Source organism: Necator americanus, chromosome V, assembly GCF_031761385.1.
Source record: "Necator americanus strain Aroian chromosome V, whole genome shotgun sequence".
Classification (NCBI taxonomy): domain Eukaryota; kingdom Metazoa; phylum Nematoda; class Chromadorea; order Rhabditida; family Ancylostomatidae; genus Necator; species Necator americanus.
In genome coordinates, this window is record NC_087375.1 from 25,838,529 (window position 1) to 25,858,751 (window position 20,223).

Consider the following 20,223-nt stretch of genomic DNA (forward strand, 5'->3'; position numbering starts at 1 on the left):
CACAATGTTACACCATGATACAAACACGTGTTCGTTTTTCTTTGCATTTTTTGAGTTGACATCAGTATTAGGTTGGTCCCAAAAGTCTATCAGCAGATTTCAAACAACTTTAACTTGGGAATCATTACGATCATTATTTTATTTATTGATACTTATGGATAATAAATCTTCAATTGTTTGGAGAAAAAATAGAAAATTTTGCGCAAGCTTTTCGGACCAAAATAATACAATGTTATCCATATTTCATGCTTGCCTTTAGTACAATCTTTCCATGACATTAGGCTTACTACTGTTGAATTTGATGTTGGTAGATAATTGCACATGTAATTCTGCACTAAGGTTATGTTAAAGGTAGCGCTTCATTAAATTTTCGATGCTCGATTCTCTCACGAACATTTAGCTCAGAAAGTAGACTACAAACATGTCCTTGTCTCCCCCTAATCATACTGAGAAACAGAATAGGAAGCGGCCTTTCCCAGGAAGTACCTTAGAAAGTGCCACCTTTGTACACACTCTTGTCCCCACAGCAGCCTGGTCCATTGGTTTCACTTGAATAAGCTACTGAGGAGAACTCGTTGATTTTCGACCTCACACTAGTACACAGGTGTAGCGCGCCTACACAGGTAGCGCCTTCTAACGTGCCTCGTAGGAACAAATGTGCCGTTTCCCACGTCGTTTTTCAAGACAGGGGAAGTTGAGCGTGACCACGCTCAAACTCTTAATATATCCTTAACCTCCACATTGTGCGTGAGATGACCAACCAAAAATTTTTTGACACTCTGCCTTTGAGCTTTGTGCCACTTTTATTAACCGTCCATGCTTACGTGGGTTGGAAAAAATATGATGCTAAGCTTCTTGCAGATGCGAAATAAATAAATATAGACAAGTCTGGACACTTTTTTTCATACCTCTGATTGAAAACCATCCACTGAATGGCTAGGATTTCCATCACTATTTTTTCTTTCCAAACATTCTGAAATATCCTTGATCACTTCCTTTGATTTCAGTGACAAATCATCTCTACATTTTTCTTGTTGTACCCATTGTTTCCATTAAATCCCTTTTAACGTTGAACAATTTTCGAAAATACTGCATTATAAACAGTATATTAGGAATAAATTCTCGTTAGCTTTCTCTGGAAATTGCAGATGATCACGTTGTTAACGCTGTTATTCACAGTCTATTCGACGTTCGGTTACAAAATGGCTATATTCGTTCTGGATCTGTCTAATAGTCAGGTGAGTATAAAACTATGGAAAGCAGGCACTGGGATTTTTGTCTTCTATTTTTAAGATTTTTACAAATTTCAGCGTGTCCATGTCTTTTCATGTCATAAAAGCGACGTATTTTACCCCAACAACAACATATTACATCTTAGTTCTAAATGCTTTTGCAAAGCGGTGCTATGGTAAAGGTGGACAAATGATTCAATACACATGTATATAACAGATAAAATCAATGAATCGCTATTCTAGAACAATCGACTTATAGAACCACTACTCACCGCAAACAAATTCATTATCAAAAAGTATTATTCTTTATGATTAGTTATGTGATTACTCAAAGCTACTGTGACTTGCTACCACTACTTTTTTGTTTATACTCATGCGCAAGCAGTAATTCTATTGTAGTTATAATTTTCTAGAATTAAGAACTGAAAAATCACGAACTGTTGTTAACTCACTACTTCTTGAAAAGCATAATAAGCGTATTTTCCAAGCTGAAATGTAAGCTTTCGCATAAAACTGCATAGGAATACTTTTCAAGAAACCATACTACTTATTGGCATCACCCCACGAATCTGAGGTGGTACGGATTTCAGGTGGAGTATTCGTATACGGGACAGTAGACTATGGAGAGGGAGATGATTCCCTCCATTTCCTCCTAATTGCCGTAAAAAACTGCTCAGAAGATGCGGCGCCGCACAGGGCTAGCGCGCTCCAATCGAACTCATTGTAGAAAATAGCGCGCCGGAACCTCCGAAGCCGTATCTTTCGGGCCGTTTTTTACGGTAATTAGGGAGAAATGGACAGAATCACCCCTCTCTCCTTAATCTACGATCCCGTATACGAATACTCCACCTGAAATCCGTAGCAGCTCAGATTCGTGGGTGATGTCTTTGAGCGAAAAAACGACAGTTCTTATTCAACAAGAAATCTGTAACGCAAATGAAGAAGAGGAACATTTTTTGAAGAAAAGGATATTAACTTTCAATTAACACATAAATTTTGAAATATTTCAAAAAAGTTCTCACCGGTAATCTTTAATTTTAAAATATTGTACACACCGATTTTTTTATTCTCGAGACTGATTTCTTAGTTGCTTTTCAATGAACGCGTTGCCGAGACGTTGGCAGAAGCTGGCCATGACGTGACGTTGGTGATGATTATTTCACAGTCTGATCGTGACAACAGCGATATCAAAATAAAGAGTAATGTAAAACGTGAGTTTATACCGTTCAGAAATATGTAGGCGTTCCTTACGTCAGTGCTTTTTTCAGTTCATGTAGTTAATGCTCCAATTAACTTCACCAGAAAAGAGATGGAAAAACGACAAGAGGAACTCACATTTAAGGTCTGTTTAGAATAGAAATAATGAAGCAATGACGGGACACATCAAAAAAGTACTGTATTCCCGTACATTTTAGCCATCTACTTACAATATGGTGTCAAGATTATCCGCCCAAACCTCCATGATCGTGGACACGTGTAGAGGTACCTGGTATCATTCCAAAACATTCTAATCTGTATATTCTATTGATTAGCGATATGCTGTGATGAGCACGATTAAGTTTAGCAACACTGGAGAATAAACAGCTGCTTCGATGGTTGAAGGAACAACATTTTGACTTGGCGTTCGCTCATATGTTTGATGTGTGTACTGTCGGATTGGTTCATGCAGCTGAAATTCCCAGCTGGATTTGGCTGAACAGGTCCCGTACTCCTGTGCTGTAAATTCTCTGTGATTATCATAATTTGTGGCTCTTTTACAGTGGTCCAGTGATCGACTATGTCGCCTATCTCATCGGATTACCAATCATACCAAGTTATACACCGCGTAAGCGTTTTCCATTATATCTTTAAAGGCAGCGTATCTCGATTTTGAGTTGCGGAAGCAACAGCGAAAACATAAGTCTGAGCTGTAGATTACGGAAAGCAGCGTAGAAGACGCCGTTCTTTCCTACGAAATCAGTTGCAGCGCGTCGCTCTTCTACACGAACTGCGTCTACGAGCGAGCGGTAGAAGAATGAAAAGGTAGAAGAAAGTCCTTACCAACCTAGTCCATAAAACCAGTAAATGAGCTGGTGAGGAGACAGGTGTGTACGAAGGTGGCTCGCTCTAACGTATCTCGTGGGAACTAAAGCGGTTTCCATCGCCGTTTAACAGCGTTAAGCTGGATATAAAGAACATCGCACTCCTCTTACTCAGAACTTAACTACTGCCAAGAAGACTTCTGGTCGCACATTTCCTTACTCTGGTTTGGTTTTTCAGAGAGGAACATCATCATTAAGCGGTAACTAGTACGGGTACGTATACTATCGTCGGAATAATTCAAAAACCAAGCGTGATCGGATGATCATTCTATCTTCGTATTGGTTTCCACTCCGCCATAACCGAAAATACTAAACAATTGCAGATTGTAAGATACGTAGCAATTACTGAACGGTTCAAAACAGACTGGAATCAATTCCCTCTTACTAAGAAATTCTATTGAGTCAAAATTCACTGCTAATTCAGTAGGACTCCAAAGCTGTCCAACTCTTCAGCGAGTAAAATAGATAGCCACAACTTGTCAGTTCAATCTCTTAATGAGAATCTCTTGAATGTGAATGAACGCTTACAACATTCATTGATTTCTGTAAAACTATGCATTGCGCTTTTATGAACCGCTTTGAAGAGGGACTCCACCAGCAGTTCACACGTTGCCTTGAAAATTGCCATTTTGTAGCCGGTAGCCCGTAAATGTATCCCCTACTTTTTAGCTATAATGATGGCAGCCGTGGGAGAGATGAACTTCCTGCAAAGAGTTAAGAGTCTAATCGGACATGGAATGATGAAGCTTTTCTGGAGAAGGTAAAATTATCTTGTTGCGTTCGTGTTTGACTCCATATAGATGAATTTTCCAGGCTCATTGCCGATCCTGAGACTCAGCTTTTCCGCACCCATATCTCTCCTGAGTTCCCGGATCTCATGGATTTAGCTGCAAAATGTCCACTGGTACATTAATGTATCAGAATATAACGACATGAATCGAGTTTATGTAGAAAATTGAAGGTTATGGCGAATACCAATGAACTTTACGATATGCCAAGACCAACGCTCGCCAAGGTGGTGAACATCGGAGGAGTCGGAGTGGAAATTAAGGATCAGAAGCCTCTTCCCAATGTCGCTCTTTCTTATTTTTTTCCCAAATAACCAATATTTCAGTGTGAACACATTTCAGCATATAGCAGAAATAGTTGACAGTGGAGATGGTACCATATTTTTCTCCTTCGGCTCTGTCGTTGCCTCATATAAAATGCCTCTCGAGTGGAAAAAGATCTTTCTGGATACTTTCAGAAGGTTTCCAAAGTATCAATTCTTGTGGAGATACGAAGAAGATGACATTAAAGGTAGCGTCTAGTCTCTTAGAGTCGCTTGCTGTTTTTAAGAGGTGCTAAGCACACGTACCTCAAAAAAAAAAAGTAGTCAAATTGTAGATATGTTGCCGACAAATGTTCACCTCTTCAAGTGGTTGCCACAAGTCGATCTCCTCCGTCACCCAAGAACAAAAGCTTTTATCACGCATGCAGGATACAATAGTTTCCAGGTAATTTGACACTTCAGGATGTCTATCTTTGTGGTTCGTAGATTCTTTGACAAAAGCTTTGAGTACTATCAAAATATCAGTGCAGTTTAGGAACATGAGAAAGGCAGAGGCAGTGCCTCTTATATCTCTAGGCGCATAAGTTGACGTCTGTAGTAGGATTTTCGCTGCATTTTGTTATCACTAATGTGACAAATAAACCAAAATCGGACTTTTTGGAAGTAACAAAATTATGAGATACGTGCAGCAAGTGTTGATTTTATTTTGATTTTGATGTATCGGTGTGATGTGTTACTCCAGCCGGGAACAATTTTTGTGATCGTCAAGCAAGAAAAGTTCTCCCGAGCTCGTTTAGTTCTCGTTTTTGCTTGTTTTCGTCGCTCGTTTTTCTTCCGAAAGTGCGCGGATGGGGTTATTAGGTCTTACAAATATCCGGCGCAATTAATTCTATTGTTGTTCTGGTCTCACATAGCCACTAACATCTTAGTTTGTAAGCATTGGATTTCTGGTCCATTTCTTCCTTCTTTACTCAGTGTTGGCCTTTGTCTGTATTTGTAATCTTAGGTAAATCCCATTATATTGTTTAGAAAAGCTAGTCGTGAAAATCAAAATAAAGATTTTGGAGAGGCAAAAAAACCTGTTAAACTAGCGAGAAAGGATTTTTCCAAGCTTGGAATTGCGAATAATATAAGTTGTACACAATTAAATTAGAAAATGGAGAAAAATTTAAACTTTACAAACTAAGACCTCTGAGCATCCTAGGAGCAACACAAACGACAACACGAAGAGGATCTGGATAAGATTACGTAAACCTATCAAATCACCCCTGTATAAGCAAGAAGTTAAGAACTATTCAAAGCCAGGGAGATTTCGGGGCGAAGGAAAAACCTCTGAGGAGTTTGCCATGATTTGTAATGATGTGTACAGTCCCCGTGACCTAATGCTTCAGTTCGATGCAATAGTGTTGGGCCCCGACCGTAGCGGTCGCAGCAGCTGTTTCTTTGCGTAACAACAACAGAGAGTGCGAGATTCGTGACACCTTCTTCCAAGATCACCTAAATTTCTAAAATTCCTAATTAATTGAATGACTCGATTTCAGTTGCGGTTGTAGTCATGGCAGTAGCGCAATCTTTTTTGGTCTTGTTTATAGTGACATTTGGTAATTTCTTCACATTCATTTATATTCTATGTTTCTGTAGAAAAAACATTCCTTTTTCCTCAGTAATCGAAGCAATACGAACAGGATAAAAACAAAGAAGTAGTTGAAATTTTCCTAGACAAAATATTGGAAAAAGATAAATAGTAGCAGTACAGGAAGCAATACTCACCGGTGTGCCTCTCATCGCCATTCCGCTGGTTGGTGATCAGCCAAAAAATGCCGCTTCAGCTGAACACCTTGGCATCGGCGTTGTTCTCAACAAGGGCGAGCTGTCTGTGAGTGTCGTATCCAGGGCTATCGAAGAAGTCATCACGAATACAAGGTCAGTAGCTTTCCATTTAATCATTTATGGTAATAACAGCTGCACTACTACTGGAATTCGGCTTTGATTTGTACAGTACTGTCACTCCAATTTGCTTAGGTACAAAAAGGAAGCGAGAAGGCTTTCAAGGATGGTGGGCAACAAGCCTGTCACTCCCACTCAGCTTCTTGTGAAGTGGTCCGAGTTCGTCGCTGAGTTTCAGACTCTTGATAATCTAGTTCCAGCAGGGACCAAATTGAACTTTATTCAATATCACTCTCTTGACGTTATTTTCTGCCTTTTCCTCCTTGTGATACTCATTCTAGCGCTTATTCGTTTCTTATTCAAGCTTGCTATCCGCGGAACTTTTGCACTTGTAATGTTGTGGCCTTCATTTAGATCAGAAAAGCAAAAAACAATGTAATGTAATAATAGTTTCTTTTCTCTTCTTTATTTGCATACACTTTTCATTGACATTTTGAGTTTGCACCCATAAAAGTTCTAATATAATGTATATTCATCATGGATCTACTTTCTTCTCATAACAGCCCCTAAATACCTGTGTTTTTGACTACTTATTCGCATTATCTTCTTCTTTCAAAATGATTTGAACCAAAAGAACGTTGAGCAGTGTAGTAGCTAAGGCCGGTGCTCCCTGCATCTGAGCATATAGGCCAAAAGCCAAAAAAAAGTCTAGGAACAGTGCCAGCTCGTTGATCACAGAAAGGCATTTTTTTTTACGATTCTTGGCATGGTTTCTACACTTACCCAAAAAACGCTCGTAACGTTTTGCGCGCATGGACGTCTGATGAAAGCAAACTGAAATTGTTTGAACAGACAACTAGAGCTGATAGAGTTCACAAGGAGAAAAAAACTTGACGATAATTTGTTGGCTCTTCTCAGTGTTCAGGTTTATTTGACTAGGAGAAATTGTGGAGAATTTATTTAAAATGTGACTACGACAGAACGTCGGTGTCACATAATAGGTTCTCGCATGAGTCCCCAAAATTTTTTTCAGTTTAATTTTTCAAAAGAATGACACTCTGTTGTGAATGCTTCAAAGCAAAAAGATCTGGACATCGGAGGAACTCATCATCTCCATGCACCAACTTGTCGGTTCCCTACTCCTAAGGCTGATTTTGGATTTGAAGAAGTCGACTAGTGCTCTCCTGATCTTGTTCTCAGTTTTGAACTTCTTTCCATCCAAAAAGCGCTAGAAGTGGCTGAAGAGCCAGTAATCGGAGGGATCAAAGACTAGGCTATAATTAGCCTGCCATAGCCACCAGCTTGGCGGGGGGATGAAGTTTGCCTTGTATGTTAGTAATAGTTGAAAGTAGTAAGTTCATTGTTGATGAGCTCCAGGCACATGGGGTTGCCTGACATGCGTAACATGCTACATTTATGAAGAATATTGATGCGTAGTAGTGAGTGTGGTGAAAGTCCAAAGGATGCATTTTGCGGATCCCTAAACCATAGCACTTATGCACACTCGCGGAAAACACAGTATCATAAAAAATGTCGGAGAAAACGATAGCAATGATCCTCTTCTGCATTCTTTTCATTTCTGATGGTATGGAAAGCGCAATGCGAGCCAGCCTAGCCCTGTGAATCTGTAAGATTGTAGTCTATATGATCTGTAAGATTTAAGTAGTTTCCAGTAATGGACAACTGAAGATGACAAGCTTATTGAAGCACCAGACTGTGTCGTTTTTTTGGGACGAAAGGCAAGGTGACTACATTGTACGAGGATTTGTCGGTGCGATCACCAAGCAGAGCAGCGTCATGATAAACCCTTCAGCATAGCGCCAACAGTTCTCTTATTCAATCTGAATATTCTTGTGTCCAAAACTCTGGAAGATCACAGCTGAAGGACGTATCAGAAACGTATGAAAGAATGAATCCAAAGCTGTGGGGACAAGCTGAATTAATGAGGCCACCCTAACAACCGGTGCTCCGCTAACATTATTTATACACGATTAACAAGGTGGACGTCATGTTATGTTCTGTAGTCTGCCTTTCTCATTTTGTTTTTGGGCTATTTGTCTGTTAACAAATACTTTATGAAATGAGAAGAGGTTTGAGAGGTGAACGCGTATTTTTTCTTACCAATCTCTGATGAAGGGTGTGACGCCAAAACGATAGCCAAGGTAAAGGTTCAAAAACTACCTCGATCATAGCCTTGATCACTGGGCAAAAACCTTTATCATATGGGGCGGGTGTGGCGCATTCGGTTAGAGGTCCGTTGTAGGCACACGGCCCAGAATTCTAAATTGTCTGAGAGGATATAAAGACTGAGTTGATCATCGGCTGGCCCCCGAAAGTCAATGTATAGGCCAACACATGTTCCAAAAACCTCAACAGTTACGAATTGCAGCAGAGGCGTTGGCGCATCCCAAGTGGATTGATAGGCCAGTGACTTTATTTATATGTCTTTATTTATATGGTTAAATTAGAGCTCGTTAAAAGCTCGTTCTAATATCTGAGGGAAATATGCTCCTGTCTGCAGCTGAACATGAGGTCAAACAACTACACCTTCTCTAATTAATTCCAGCCCAAGGCTTCGTTGACAGATACAGCTAACAGAAACCATGCTTTAAATCGTAAAAAGATGCCTTTCTATGACCAACGAGCTTCCACCGTTCCTAGAACTTTTTCACTTTTGGCCTACATGCTCAGATGCAGGGTGCACCCTCCTTAGCTACTACTAACGATTTAACTACTAACAGTAGGTGGTTCACTAACCTCACTGATGCAAGCTGAAGGCGCCTTGAAGTGAGCATTGGTGTTGTCAGTTGTTTTTCGACATTGTTCTCGGTCGGGTTAAAGAGTAACGAGGCGTTTAAGAAAGTGTGCGACATGCGTCTTTGATTTGTCAGGCTCTGAAGAGGGCAACGAAGCTTCAGCCGGTACAAAAAAGGAATGTAGTGTTCGTAATCTGCTTATAAAGAAGGACACTAAACTCCCAAATTCCTTTTGCAAGAAAGAAAAAGTACATTTGCTGCATGCAAACAAACGTAGTATTTGGATGCAGCAAATATCGAATATTAATCGAATAATATTGAAATAATTGTGTGGGGTTGGACGAATGTAAGTACGGTCATAAGTCACAAAATGAATATCGACAATTTGTTGCTATTTACTTTGCGATTCATTAACCAGTCGTCCTTCTTTTATGGAGCGTCGAGAGTTGAATAGACTCGCTCTCACTCCTTTTAATTCCTGTTATTGTTAAATGAGATCTGTCAACGACATTCCGAGACAGAAAAGAAGGAAGGATAGGTCGCTCAGATTAGTCGATAGTTTTCAACTTCTGAAGATGCTGCAATAGACCATTTCTTAACCATTTCTTAACCTCGAAACCTGGTGGGATTTTTCTCTGCTTCAGCGAATGTGGGATTTAGAATGTGCTCATCACAATTCCTCGCAAAACGATTTGTCTCAAATAATGAAGTGACAGCGGCAGTACCACAAGCGCCTTGCATCAGTGCCGTCACAAGGTGATGTATTTTCTATATGTGAGTTCATCTACAAGCAGCACCGCTGCGTGTGTAAGGCGACGAAACTTGGACCGAAAATGCTGATGTGTCAAGCCAGTGCTTTTGCTCTCCAAAATAAATGTGACACCAATTTGCCGACTCCGCAATGATGAAAGGCTGGGTAGGCTGCAGGTCTTTGAACCATTGATCGATCGCAGCCATGACGTACCGATAGCAGTACATTCTCCAATTTCTCACTATGAAGATCACAGCCGGTCAGTCCGGTCATAAAGCTACGTGGCGCGTCCCCTGGTGGCCGACAGATGACTAATCGCGAACTAAGGGCAGCTTGCTGACTGCCCTGAGACCGTCGACCGATATAAGTCGCCTCCAACAAATTAGACTCAGTTTTTAACCATGGAGATGCAGCTTTCTTCCACAAACCGCTGAGACTGAACCACTGCAAAATGCCATGGGTTTAAAAATAATACTCAAGATGCAGTAACAAGAAAGCGTCCACACTCTGGAGGAAGCCTGGTACGCTAGAGCTAGGTAGGACTGGATTACCAGGAGTTTTCTTAGCTAGCAAAACGGAAAAAAGACTTTTGGGAAGATCTGATGATGAAAGGCAAGAAGATTAAGCACGATAACCGAGACGAGACGACGCCACCCACTCAACTCAACATATGAAACTGGAGAAGAACTGTTCTTAGTAACACGCGACAAGTATGACAGAGAATATTGACTCTTTCGAACAACTGGCGACCCGAATCGGAAAAGACGACGACACTTTCAATTTTCTTCGTTGTTTGCGGTCCAACATCAATATCTTGAGATAATGAACATAAGAAATTCTAGGTGTGGACCTAGAGAAATTCTACAAAGAAGACCATGCATTTTTACAAGATCTTTGCTGGTCGTTTCACCGCCAAAATTGGCCCCGGAAAGCCCCAAAATTTTCTTTTCTATGTTGGAGTCGAATAGTAGTCGTGAGAGTTGTATTAGTGAAGGGACCATATCGAAATAGACCACATTATCGTCAATACAAAGTTTCGTTTAATGATGTTGCTCGTATGCTAGAGAAGAAAAAGGTCAGAGAGCGAAGTTCCAGAACTATCATCAACTGGGGACGCTACGCTAGCCGGCTTGTGGGAAGGTACCACAACGGACAAGAAAAACAATCGGTTTCAAAACATGTTTTTTTTTACGTTTCAAAACCACCAAAACCAACCACCGTTTCAAAATCTCTAGAAAGTGAGCTAATACTTCAGTGTGGAGCTATACGAATAGTAGGCCATCAGAAAAGTCAAGTCCGAGCTCGCAAATCTTTACAGAGATGCGATGAAAGAAGGCATTAAAGACAAAAGCAAAGGCTGGAGAAGCGGCTAGGAGCATTGGCTATGTCCGACGAGATTTAGCCAATCGCAAGACAAAAATGACTCTTCTCTGAAAAATGGAACAACCATTACGCCGAGCAAGGAGCGGAAAAAATCATCTCGACTTCTACTTTGATCTTCTCAACAGCCATTTTCACTTGCTGTATCACCATGTGAGCGAAAACGGACATTCAGGAGGTTTCCCCGTCCGAAATAGACATGCTATCATGTCGGTAGGAAATCGCAAAGCACCTGGTCACAGCAGGATAAGAGCTAAGCATCTAAAGAGTCTTCCGCCAATATCTGGCGTAGATCTCTACACGTCTGTCGGAATGCAAGGCTCTTAAATAGTGGAAGACCAGCAGGAAGTATTGTTGTACGAAAAGGAGGAGAGTGATGTTTAACACGATTATAAAAGTGTTATATGAACGACAAGCTTGCTAGCAAGCAAAATTTCGAAAATGATTCAGCACGATAGACCACACTCACGGTGTACAAGATGCCGTATGTATTACCTTTCTCAACCTAAAGAAAACCTTCGACAAGCTGAGACGAATGCGACCATGGGAACAACTAAGGCGACAACAGAGTGATCAACAATTTCACCTAAAATGTGAACGGTCACTATCAAGAACGCGATGCGAAGGCCGGAATAAGACGAAATTGGAGTGAAGGTTGATGGTCGGTAGGTACACCATCTGCACTTTGCTGATGACGTCTCTGTGATATTGTCTAGCATCAGTCCAGCGGAATAAATGTTGGCCGACTTTGACGAAACACGTGGGAGCGTGGGTATTGAGCTGAATCTACGAAAGATGTTTATGAAAACGGTTGTTCTGGTATTCCCCATTTGCACTCAATGGAGCGAACATATTACAATGCACCAGCTACGCTTATTTAGGTGAAGAAATGAAAATGAAGAATGGCCTAAGCCTCGAGCTAGAAAGGTAGAGAAGATCAAGATCACTAGGCTCCGTGCTCACCTCTTTAACATCACCATTCTTGTTGCTTTGACCTATAGTTCTGAAACTTGGGCAGTTCGCAAGCAGTAAGAAAACGCGGTGAGCTTCATTGAACGCGCAATTGAGAGAGTAATGCTAGGAGTATCCCGTTTCATGCAAGTGAGGGACGGGATTCGAAGTTCTTTCCTACGTCAGCGATCGGAGATTAGAGACGCCGCTGCGTTTTATAAAGAAAGTAGAATGAGGTGGGCCAGACACGTGGTGTGCTTCAACTTTGAACCTGGTTTCCACTTGATAATAAACGCACCACATACAGACTGCTGACTCGATAATCAGACTTCTTCACAAAGTCCTCCAAAGAAACATTCGAAGTGAAACTGATTCAGTGATTTAAAAGTTTTTTTTTTTTAACAAAGTTTCTTGAATCCAGCTACCTTTTTCAAGCCAGTGGTCAACAATGTTGTAATGCTTGAAAAAGCTTCAGAAATTTGCCATTCCGCCTTTGTTTGGCCTACTCCATCATAGGATAGCTTGGTCTTTTTTCTTGCTACCAACAGTGATCACCTTCTAGAATTTTGTTAACGTAAGAAGTGTAATGTGCTCACTAGGGCGATTTGTTGTTACCGAAGTAGAAAAAGAAGTAAACCTGATTTTGTTCAGTAATGCAGAAATATTGCCTCCTTCGGCATAAATAAAGTCGTAACTCAGAACCTATTTGGAAAGCATGAAATTCTGTACTACATACGATCAAAGGTCTCCAGAAAGTTGCATATCTCATCTCAGTACTAAATGTTGAAGACAATGTTCGAGGAAATTTATGAAGTTAGGATCAGGCGGTGGCCGGGATGTATTTCCCAAACGATGAAAACAAATAACTGCTTCATAAATTCAGGATTTTGAAACAGCCACAGTACTTAATATTAAAAATTTGCACCGGATCGTTTTGTAACTTGACTTTGAGGTAGAAGTAGACATTACATATCAATGATGAAGAAGAATGAAGACGATATGAATAATACAGTGATTTATTAGCCGTAAAAAATAATGACTTCAATGCAAGCCTTACAAACAGTTCTTTAGAAAAAAGTCAGTTTGGTTATGATTTTAATTTGGTGATATTACCTTGTGTACGTTGCGTTTCTCAAAATGAATTTAAAGTATGAATACGATGATTGCACCGGTACTCTCTGCACGACTTCATTTTTTAACCTGAAGGAAAAAAGACAGTGTCGCTTTAGGGAGACATTGAGTTGTTCAGAAATGAGTTTCTGATGATTCTTTGATAATCGGGTCTCAACTTTTAGATCGTACTAGGTAAATTAACTAAGACATTGTTGTTGTCAAAGGACCAGTTATCATGATAACAAGATGCTCGTAATTGCCTTCATGAAGGTTTTTTATTCTTATTATCTCTCTCACGAGTTGTTATCAATTCCAATTTATCAATTTTCGTGAGACTGCAATTTGTGATTTTAGAAAAGGAGAAAACTAGCAATTTCAAAATGTAAAAATCCGAAAAACAGTGCTTTACATTTGCATCACATACTAGGAGCAATAGTTGATGTCTTCAAGCATTCTCTAGTGCCACAAACAATATCAGGAAAATGTAAATCTAAAATCTGGTTGACACGCTTGGTTTGGAGACCATGCTGATACAGTGAAAATGTCCGTGTATAGTCGTGATGGTTATTAGCAAACAGCTCCTTACTCAAGCAGGCCCACAAGAACACTATAACAATAATAAGTGGTGTTACTGCTACACAAAAAAACTAATATTGTTAACTGTAGGTAGATTTTAAAAGCACCTTAGCAATGTTTAATACAAATAAACTTGAATATTGCAATTTCACCGATTCATTCACAATTCGTTCTAAGGTAAGGTTTATCCTAAGGTGTAAACTCATGAAATAAGCAACTTTTTTTGTTTCAGTGCGATTTTTTTCTGGCAAAGCTTCAGAACTTCTGATAACAACACTGTAATATCTGCAAACAAGAACCTAGAATTGCGAGCACCATAATTGAATAGAACTAAAGGTCATTCTTCCTGAGAGAAATTAAGCTTTTTGATGCAAAGATTCATATGTCCGGTTTAATTTGATAAGTTTTTACATTAGAAAACGACCACTGTTACGTTGCACCTTAAAGGCAGCATACCACGAATCTGGGGTGGTACGGATTTCAAGTGGAGTATCCGTATACGGGGTCGTAGATTATGGAGACTGGAGTGGTTCCGCTCATCTCTCCCTGAATCACTGCAAACAGCCGGCCCCTGAATGCTGTTTTGTACGATGCCTTCTATTGCAGCGCGCCACCCTTGCACGCATAGCGTCCCTTACTGCCTATCGGGGCAGTCGGAATTGATTTTCGACGAATAGCAGGGCGGAGGCGGCGCAAGGAGTGGAGGGTTGCAAAAGATGGCGTCGTACAAAACAGCATTCTGGAGGTGTTCTTTCAGTGATGCAGGGAAAGATGGGCGGAACTACCCCCGTCTCCATAATCTACGACCCCCTATACCGATACCCCTCCTGAAATCCTCAGATTCCTGGTATGCTGCTTTTAATCCAGAATTAGGGCTTAACCTCCACATAACATAACCCTAGAGCCGAGATCAGTTTCCTGACAAGCGCCAATATAGATAGACAGATATATAGATCAAAACCGTTAATCAACTGGCCCCCGCAGCCAACTACTGCGAGACCGCTTTTTCTCAGAAAAAAAAAGAAAAAGAAAAATAGGTTCCTTATTAATTCTTAAATTTTTATTATATGGCGTTCCTTAACACAACATTATGTTCTATTCAACATCTTTGAAGAATGCAAAAACGCAGTTTTTTGTAGCGAACGTTTTTCCTGTTTCTACTGTGTATATTGGGCTTGTTCCTTTGCGCTGCTTATCAACAGATTTATAACAGCTTTTACATGGTTTTTGATTCAAAAATGGTAGTTCTTCAAAAGCTTCGAGAACATTTTGTTTCCTAACTCAGGCTTTATCCTCGCGGAAACTTTTCTTGCAGATTTTGACATTCTTTATGCTTCGACACTTAGTCTCGTTTAGAGTTCAATTTTTAACTTCCCCGGATCACTATTTCCCGACGAATTCCTCTTCTCTAGCCATTATGAGTGTTGGTGGAAATTGGTTCTGCATCAAGAGGTTTCTGTATGAGAGGACTTCCCTCTACCCACCCAACTTCAACAACTCAAACAATATTTTCTTACGTGTACGACTCCTTTAAAAATCCACTCCTGATCTTTCGCTACAGATCGTTTCATTTTCTCATTTCGTTGATGCCGTCAATGTGACATTTCTGGTTTTTATACATTTTCGCAAAAATTCGACTGCGTGCTTCTCAAAAGGTTACCGGTACCGCTTTCTGGCTGCGTCATACATGATGTTTGTTATCTTCTTCCTTGCAGTACGTGCTAAATTTTTCAAATAATGTCAAGAAATTCACGTAGGGAAGGCGTTCTCGCGAAAAACCTTATGAGTAATCTTCATGTGTTATTTTTATTTGATAGAATCACAGAGACATGTTCCTTTTTCCACACAGATTTAGGGGATTTCCTGTGCTTGCCGGATTTTTCCTTATGGTTTATCATTTCATGTAACTAGCAATATAATGTATAATACAGTACATTATACGTCTGCTCTCCTGCAAGCCCGTTAGTAGTTCTCTGGGAATGATTATGACCTCTCTATTCTTCGACATACTTGTCATTACTACTGACCTACTCGGAGAAAGTTTTGCGAGCCAACGATTGAGGAAGGCGATTTTAGTTTTCTCGACGATCATTATTCCACTTTTCCGACCGTAGAAATTTTCCAAGTCGGTATCAGATCAAAACTTGAGACTCTAACCACGTTATAAATTATGTTCAGTTTAAATGCACTGTGTGGAAAACTAATGACCCAAATACCACAGATAACTACCTTACGTCGTTTTTCCCACCTCCAACGTCTTCCTTCTCTATTCAAACCCCACTTTAGCGGTTAGTTTCAACGCATTGCACATACATTAAACAGAAGGTCTGGCATAATTATGGTCTCATCTCAGGACCAAATGCCTATCTGAGAGACTATTCTAGTGAGTGCTTAAGTAGTATCAGTGCCAATATCAAATTTCTGAAAAATGCTGCTGTGAGGCAGGTAAGTAAGGTAAAATTCAAAGTGAAAACTAGCAGTTAGCTAGTGCTTCAGATCCATCTTTGCTCCAGATTTTGTGTCCAGACTTTGCGCCCACGTGTTTTCAAGCTGCTGCTCAAAATGGCGTGACCGTTCGTTACCTAGAGCGCCGAGAAATAGCATGCGCGATGGCGAGACCTCCCATCTTAATTTGCGAAATGTACTTGAGTAATTTTGCACCTGATTTTGATGACTGTTATCAAATTAAAACCGCCACGTCATATAGGTTGACCATTAATCATTTGCGGGTAGTAACACCCTTCTCGTGATATTATCACTTCGGTGAACCCTACTGGGATTTGCTAACGGAACGAACGCGTACGGTTATGGTGTATGGATGAAGGGACAGATCTCCAAATGTGCATTTGTCTTGCATTTTTTATTTCTTGTAATATTCCACGATTATGCAACCATTATCTTGTTATTCGAAACATGAAGTTGACATTAATAGCTAACTTGTAGATTTTTTTAAAAATTTGTTTGTTTTCAGTTCTTCCGCATTTCTATAAAACTCAGTTTTGTATCGGTTCACACAAAGCCGTATACAAAAAAAAATTAATATTAATATTATTATTATTATTACTTTAATAGCCAACTATCATTAATAGCTAACTTGTAGGTTTTTTAAAAATTTGTTTGTTTTCAGTTTTCCCGAATTTCTATAAAACTCAGTTTTGTATCGTTTCACAAAAAGCCGCATACAAAAAAGTAAGGGTAATAGTAATCAGAAAACATATGTACTGCTGTGATTTTCTTGGACAAAATCGGTGCTTGCTCGCTCCAGCGCAATAACAAAACAAACCAAATAGTAGCAAGCGGTGCTGCTTTATGTTCGTTTTATGAGATTTAGAACAGGTTGGAACGGACCACAAGGATGAGGGCTCTTTATGTTGTTTTGGTGGTGAGGTAATTATTCCAGAAACCAGGCATCCATATGTCCACGAAAACATTCGTGCATTTTATTGCTTGACATGTTCGTTATCGAAACGAAAGAAGTGAGATTGCTAGCAATCAAGAACAACACACCAGATATTACTCATGGATTGGTAAAATTTATGTAGGTCCGATAAACTGAACGCTAAATCTTTGGTCGGGAAGTAATTACAGAGATTGGAAACAAAAGGTTTACTATGTGACCAATCTAAACTATTTGACGCGAATATGTACAACTAGCCACTTGTGATTTGTGGTTGGTCTCGGTCAGCGCGTGGGGTGCCCTCCACTACAGAACTTTCTGGTAGCGTAGAGTGTGTGGGTGAGCCTCAATTGTGTGGTCACCAACACCGAGTTGGGAGGCGATTGTCCGAGTCGTGAGAATTGGAAACCTCCTCAAAAGGCTGCGCAAATTTCCGTCGATGTTGGACCCCACATCTGTGGCAAGTCTCGAAAGATAAGTTTCCGTTGTGAATGCGAAGGAACCAGTTCTTGACTGAAGCGTTGTTAGTGGCCCACGCCTTGTTGTTTGTTGAAGCCTGACATGCCATTTGGGGGTGCTTCGACTCGTAAAACAAGACCACTCGGAGATGACGTCAATTCATTGGCACTACAACGGTGGGACAACAGGGAAGCGGCGCTCTTATGTACCTTTGGCTAGGAATCTTCTAGAACCGCCTAACTTTTGCCTGCGCTACCAGGAAAATGGACGAGTTCTAGTTTTCAAACAGCAACGGTGGGAAGTATTTTTAAGTACGTATTGTTTGTGCGACGTAATCTTTTTCAAAGTGTAAAAATATAATATAAGAGGAAAGAATAAACCAAATATGGAAACCCAAATAAAAACGCAAAAGGGAAGGTCGCAGTGCTGGGTACGTCCAGTACAAGGATTCCTACAGGGTGCCATCCCATGTCAATATCAATAATTCCAACAATTGCTTAGAGGCGCTTTCCACGACATGCACGATACCCGTAATCAAAGATCCATGCAGATTTGGTCGCAATCCCTAAACCACTCTCGATGGACTTGTAACAGTAATCAATTACCCCTAAGCTTCGAATTCTGCTCCATTCAGTACGATACAAAATGATAAATCCGACTAACATGACCGGTCTGAGACACAGCTCCATGTCCCCACTTACTCATCGCTACTATCACCATGGTACTGTTGAACATGTTGTTCGCTTCGTTCAAATGTTCTCTCACAAATTTTGTGGCGGACTCTGACTCAAAAATCTCCTGCTCAATGAACCATGCGAAGCGGTGTCTTATTAGGCTACGGAACGCGGACCTCCCTTACCCACCTTTGGACACTCCTTCACTGCTTAGTATCCATGGGAATTCGCTTCGCACGTATAGACGAACAATTTTGCGCTCCACATAGAAGGATATAACTTAGTATAGTACTTAATTAGTAGTAATAATTTCAACTAGCAAAATATTCGATAAAATGCACACCTTTGCACAACTGGAAAGGTTGCATTCCTTATGACCAACAGATTTTAGCCTCTTTCGTTGCACACAATCAAGGCCAATCCATCTAGCGCTTGTACTCATAAATCACTCCTGGTTTCTTATTGTTTGGAAGATATGGAAGACCTATGTAAAAAATTTAATGCTTCTACACAACGTAAGAATATTTTTTCCAGAAACGTGTCATGTACAACGCCTCTGATGATGATATAAGGAAGAATGCAGCTGTTATGTGTAATATCTATATTTACTTAGGTAAGAGTATCACTAGATGACCAGTTAAAGTACAGTCATTTTCACAGTCATACCTCGCCGATCATGTTTTCACGAAGAGACTTTCGTAGAATATGTAGCACTACCAATAGTTACATATACCTACATTGAGTAGGAAAGTTCGTCTATTGAAGATATTAATAGGAACGGAAGTGTCATTTAAAATGTAACTATCTTAAGGTTTCATTTCGGCTGTTTGCAACATTGTCAACATAATAACAATGATGTCAAACACCGGTCTGAGGGAGAGATGTACCTACCTTATTGCCTTCAACATCTGCGAATTGTTCAATGGTGAGCTTATAATTGGTGGAAGCTAAAGTTTTCGTGCATCTACAACATTGTCGCTTACGTCAGCACCAAGACATCTCTTGTAATCATCTTGTAAAATGCAATTTTAGGTGGAAAACAAGAAGGTGCAGCCTCTTTTAATTGTTTCCTTCTCGTTAAAGGCATCACCCCACGAATCTGAGGTGATACGGATTTCAGGTGGAGTATTCGTATACGGGATCGTAGATTATTGAGAGAAGAGTGATTCCGTCCATTTCTTCCTAACTGCAGTAAAAAACGGCCCGAAAGATATGACTTCGAGCGTTTCAGCGCGCTATTCTCCACGTGTTCGATTGGAGCGCGCCAGCCTTGTGCACGCGCCGCATTTTCGGGGCCGTTTTTACGGCAATTAGGAAGAAATGGACGGAATCACCCCCCTCTCCATAATCTACTATGCCGTGTACGAATACTCCGCCTGAAATCCGTACCACCTCAGATTCGTGGGGTGATGCCTTTAAGAGGGGTGCGGATAAGGGAGGGAACAACCGGTATGTTGTTCCGCAATCGCATCGCATTAAGCAAACACTGATATGAAAAAAGACGAGACTCGAACATTATTTTTTCTAGACGCAATCCTTTTATTTTCTCACTTGACAAAAACATGTGTGCAATGCGGTTGTGGTAAACAACACAAATACCAGTGGCTATATATTGAGGTGAAGGATTGTTTATGACGAGAATTATCAAAGGGTCTCATCAAATGTGGAAGACATTAGATGAGAAGTCGGTATAGTTTTGCGTTTTACGTGTCATTTTTTGAATCATTATAGCGAAGCGAGCAAGCTTCTGCTTCGAACGACCAAAATGAACTGTTGTAGTTAGGATGTTTCTAGCATAAATTCGTCCGGCAAAGCTTTTAAGAAGAAAAAATTCTAGGCGCCACATTGTCGATAGCATTTTTTTCTTCTTCTTTCCATTTCTTAATTACTGAAAAAAGTTGTTAAACGTAGTGCA

At 40.3% G+C, this 20,223-nt stretch overlaps 1 protein-coding gene across 3 annotated transcripts; it reads left to right on the forward strand.

Moving 5' to 3' along the window:
• Positions 1–1,148: 1,148 nt before the first annotated feature.
• RB195_015211 (uncharacterized protein) lies at positions 1,149–19,411 on the forward strand (the record flags this gene model as incomplete). 3 transcript variants are annotated; one of them, XM_064205813.1, is made up of 15 exons in its annotated part: positions 1,149–1,238; positions 2,320–2,443; positions 2,501–2,574; positions 2,648–2,714; positions 2,797–2,932; positions 2,993–3,057; positions 3,983–4,073; positions 4,127–4,217; positions 4,275–4,385; positions 4,444–4,612; positions 4,700–4,809; positions 6,121–6,287; positions 6,387–6,474; positions 18,843–18,921; positions 19,120–19,259. In XM_064205813.1, the coding sequence occupies 15 exons, from the start codon at positions 1,149–1,151 to the stop codon at positions 19,257–19,259; spliced, it is 1,602 nt and encodes a 533-aa protein (XP_064061692.1). The 3 variants fall into 3 exon arrangements, with proteins under 3 accessions (XP_064061692.1, XP_064061693.1, XP_064061694.1); XM_064205811.1 differs by lacking the exons at positions 18,843–18,921; positions 19,120–19,259 and having other exon boundaries at positions 6,387–6,690; XM_064205812.1 differs by lacking the exons at positions 1,149–1,238; positions 2,320–2,443; positions 2,501–2,574; ... (8 more) ...; positions 6,121–6,287; positions 6,387–6,474 and adding exons at positions 17,231–17,305; positions 19,341–19,411 and having other exon boundaries at positions 19,120–19,233.
• Between the last annotated feature and the right edge of the window lie 812 nt (positions 19,412–20,223).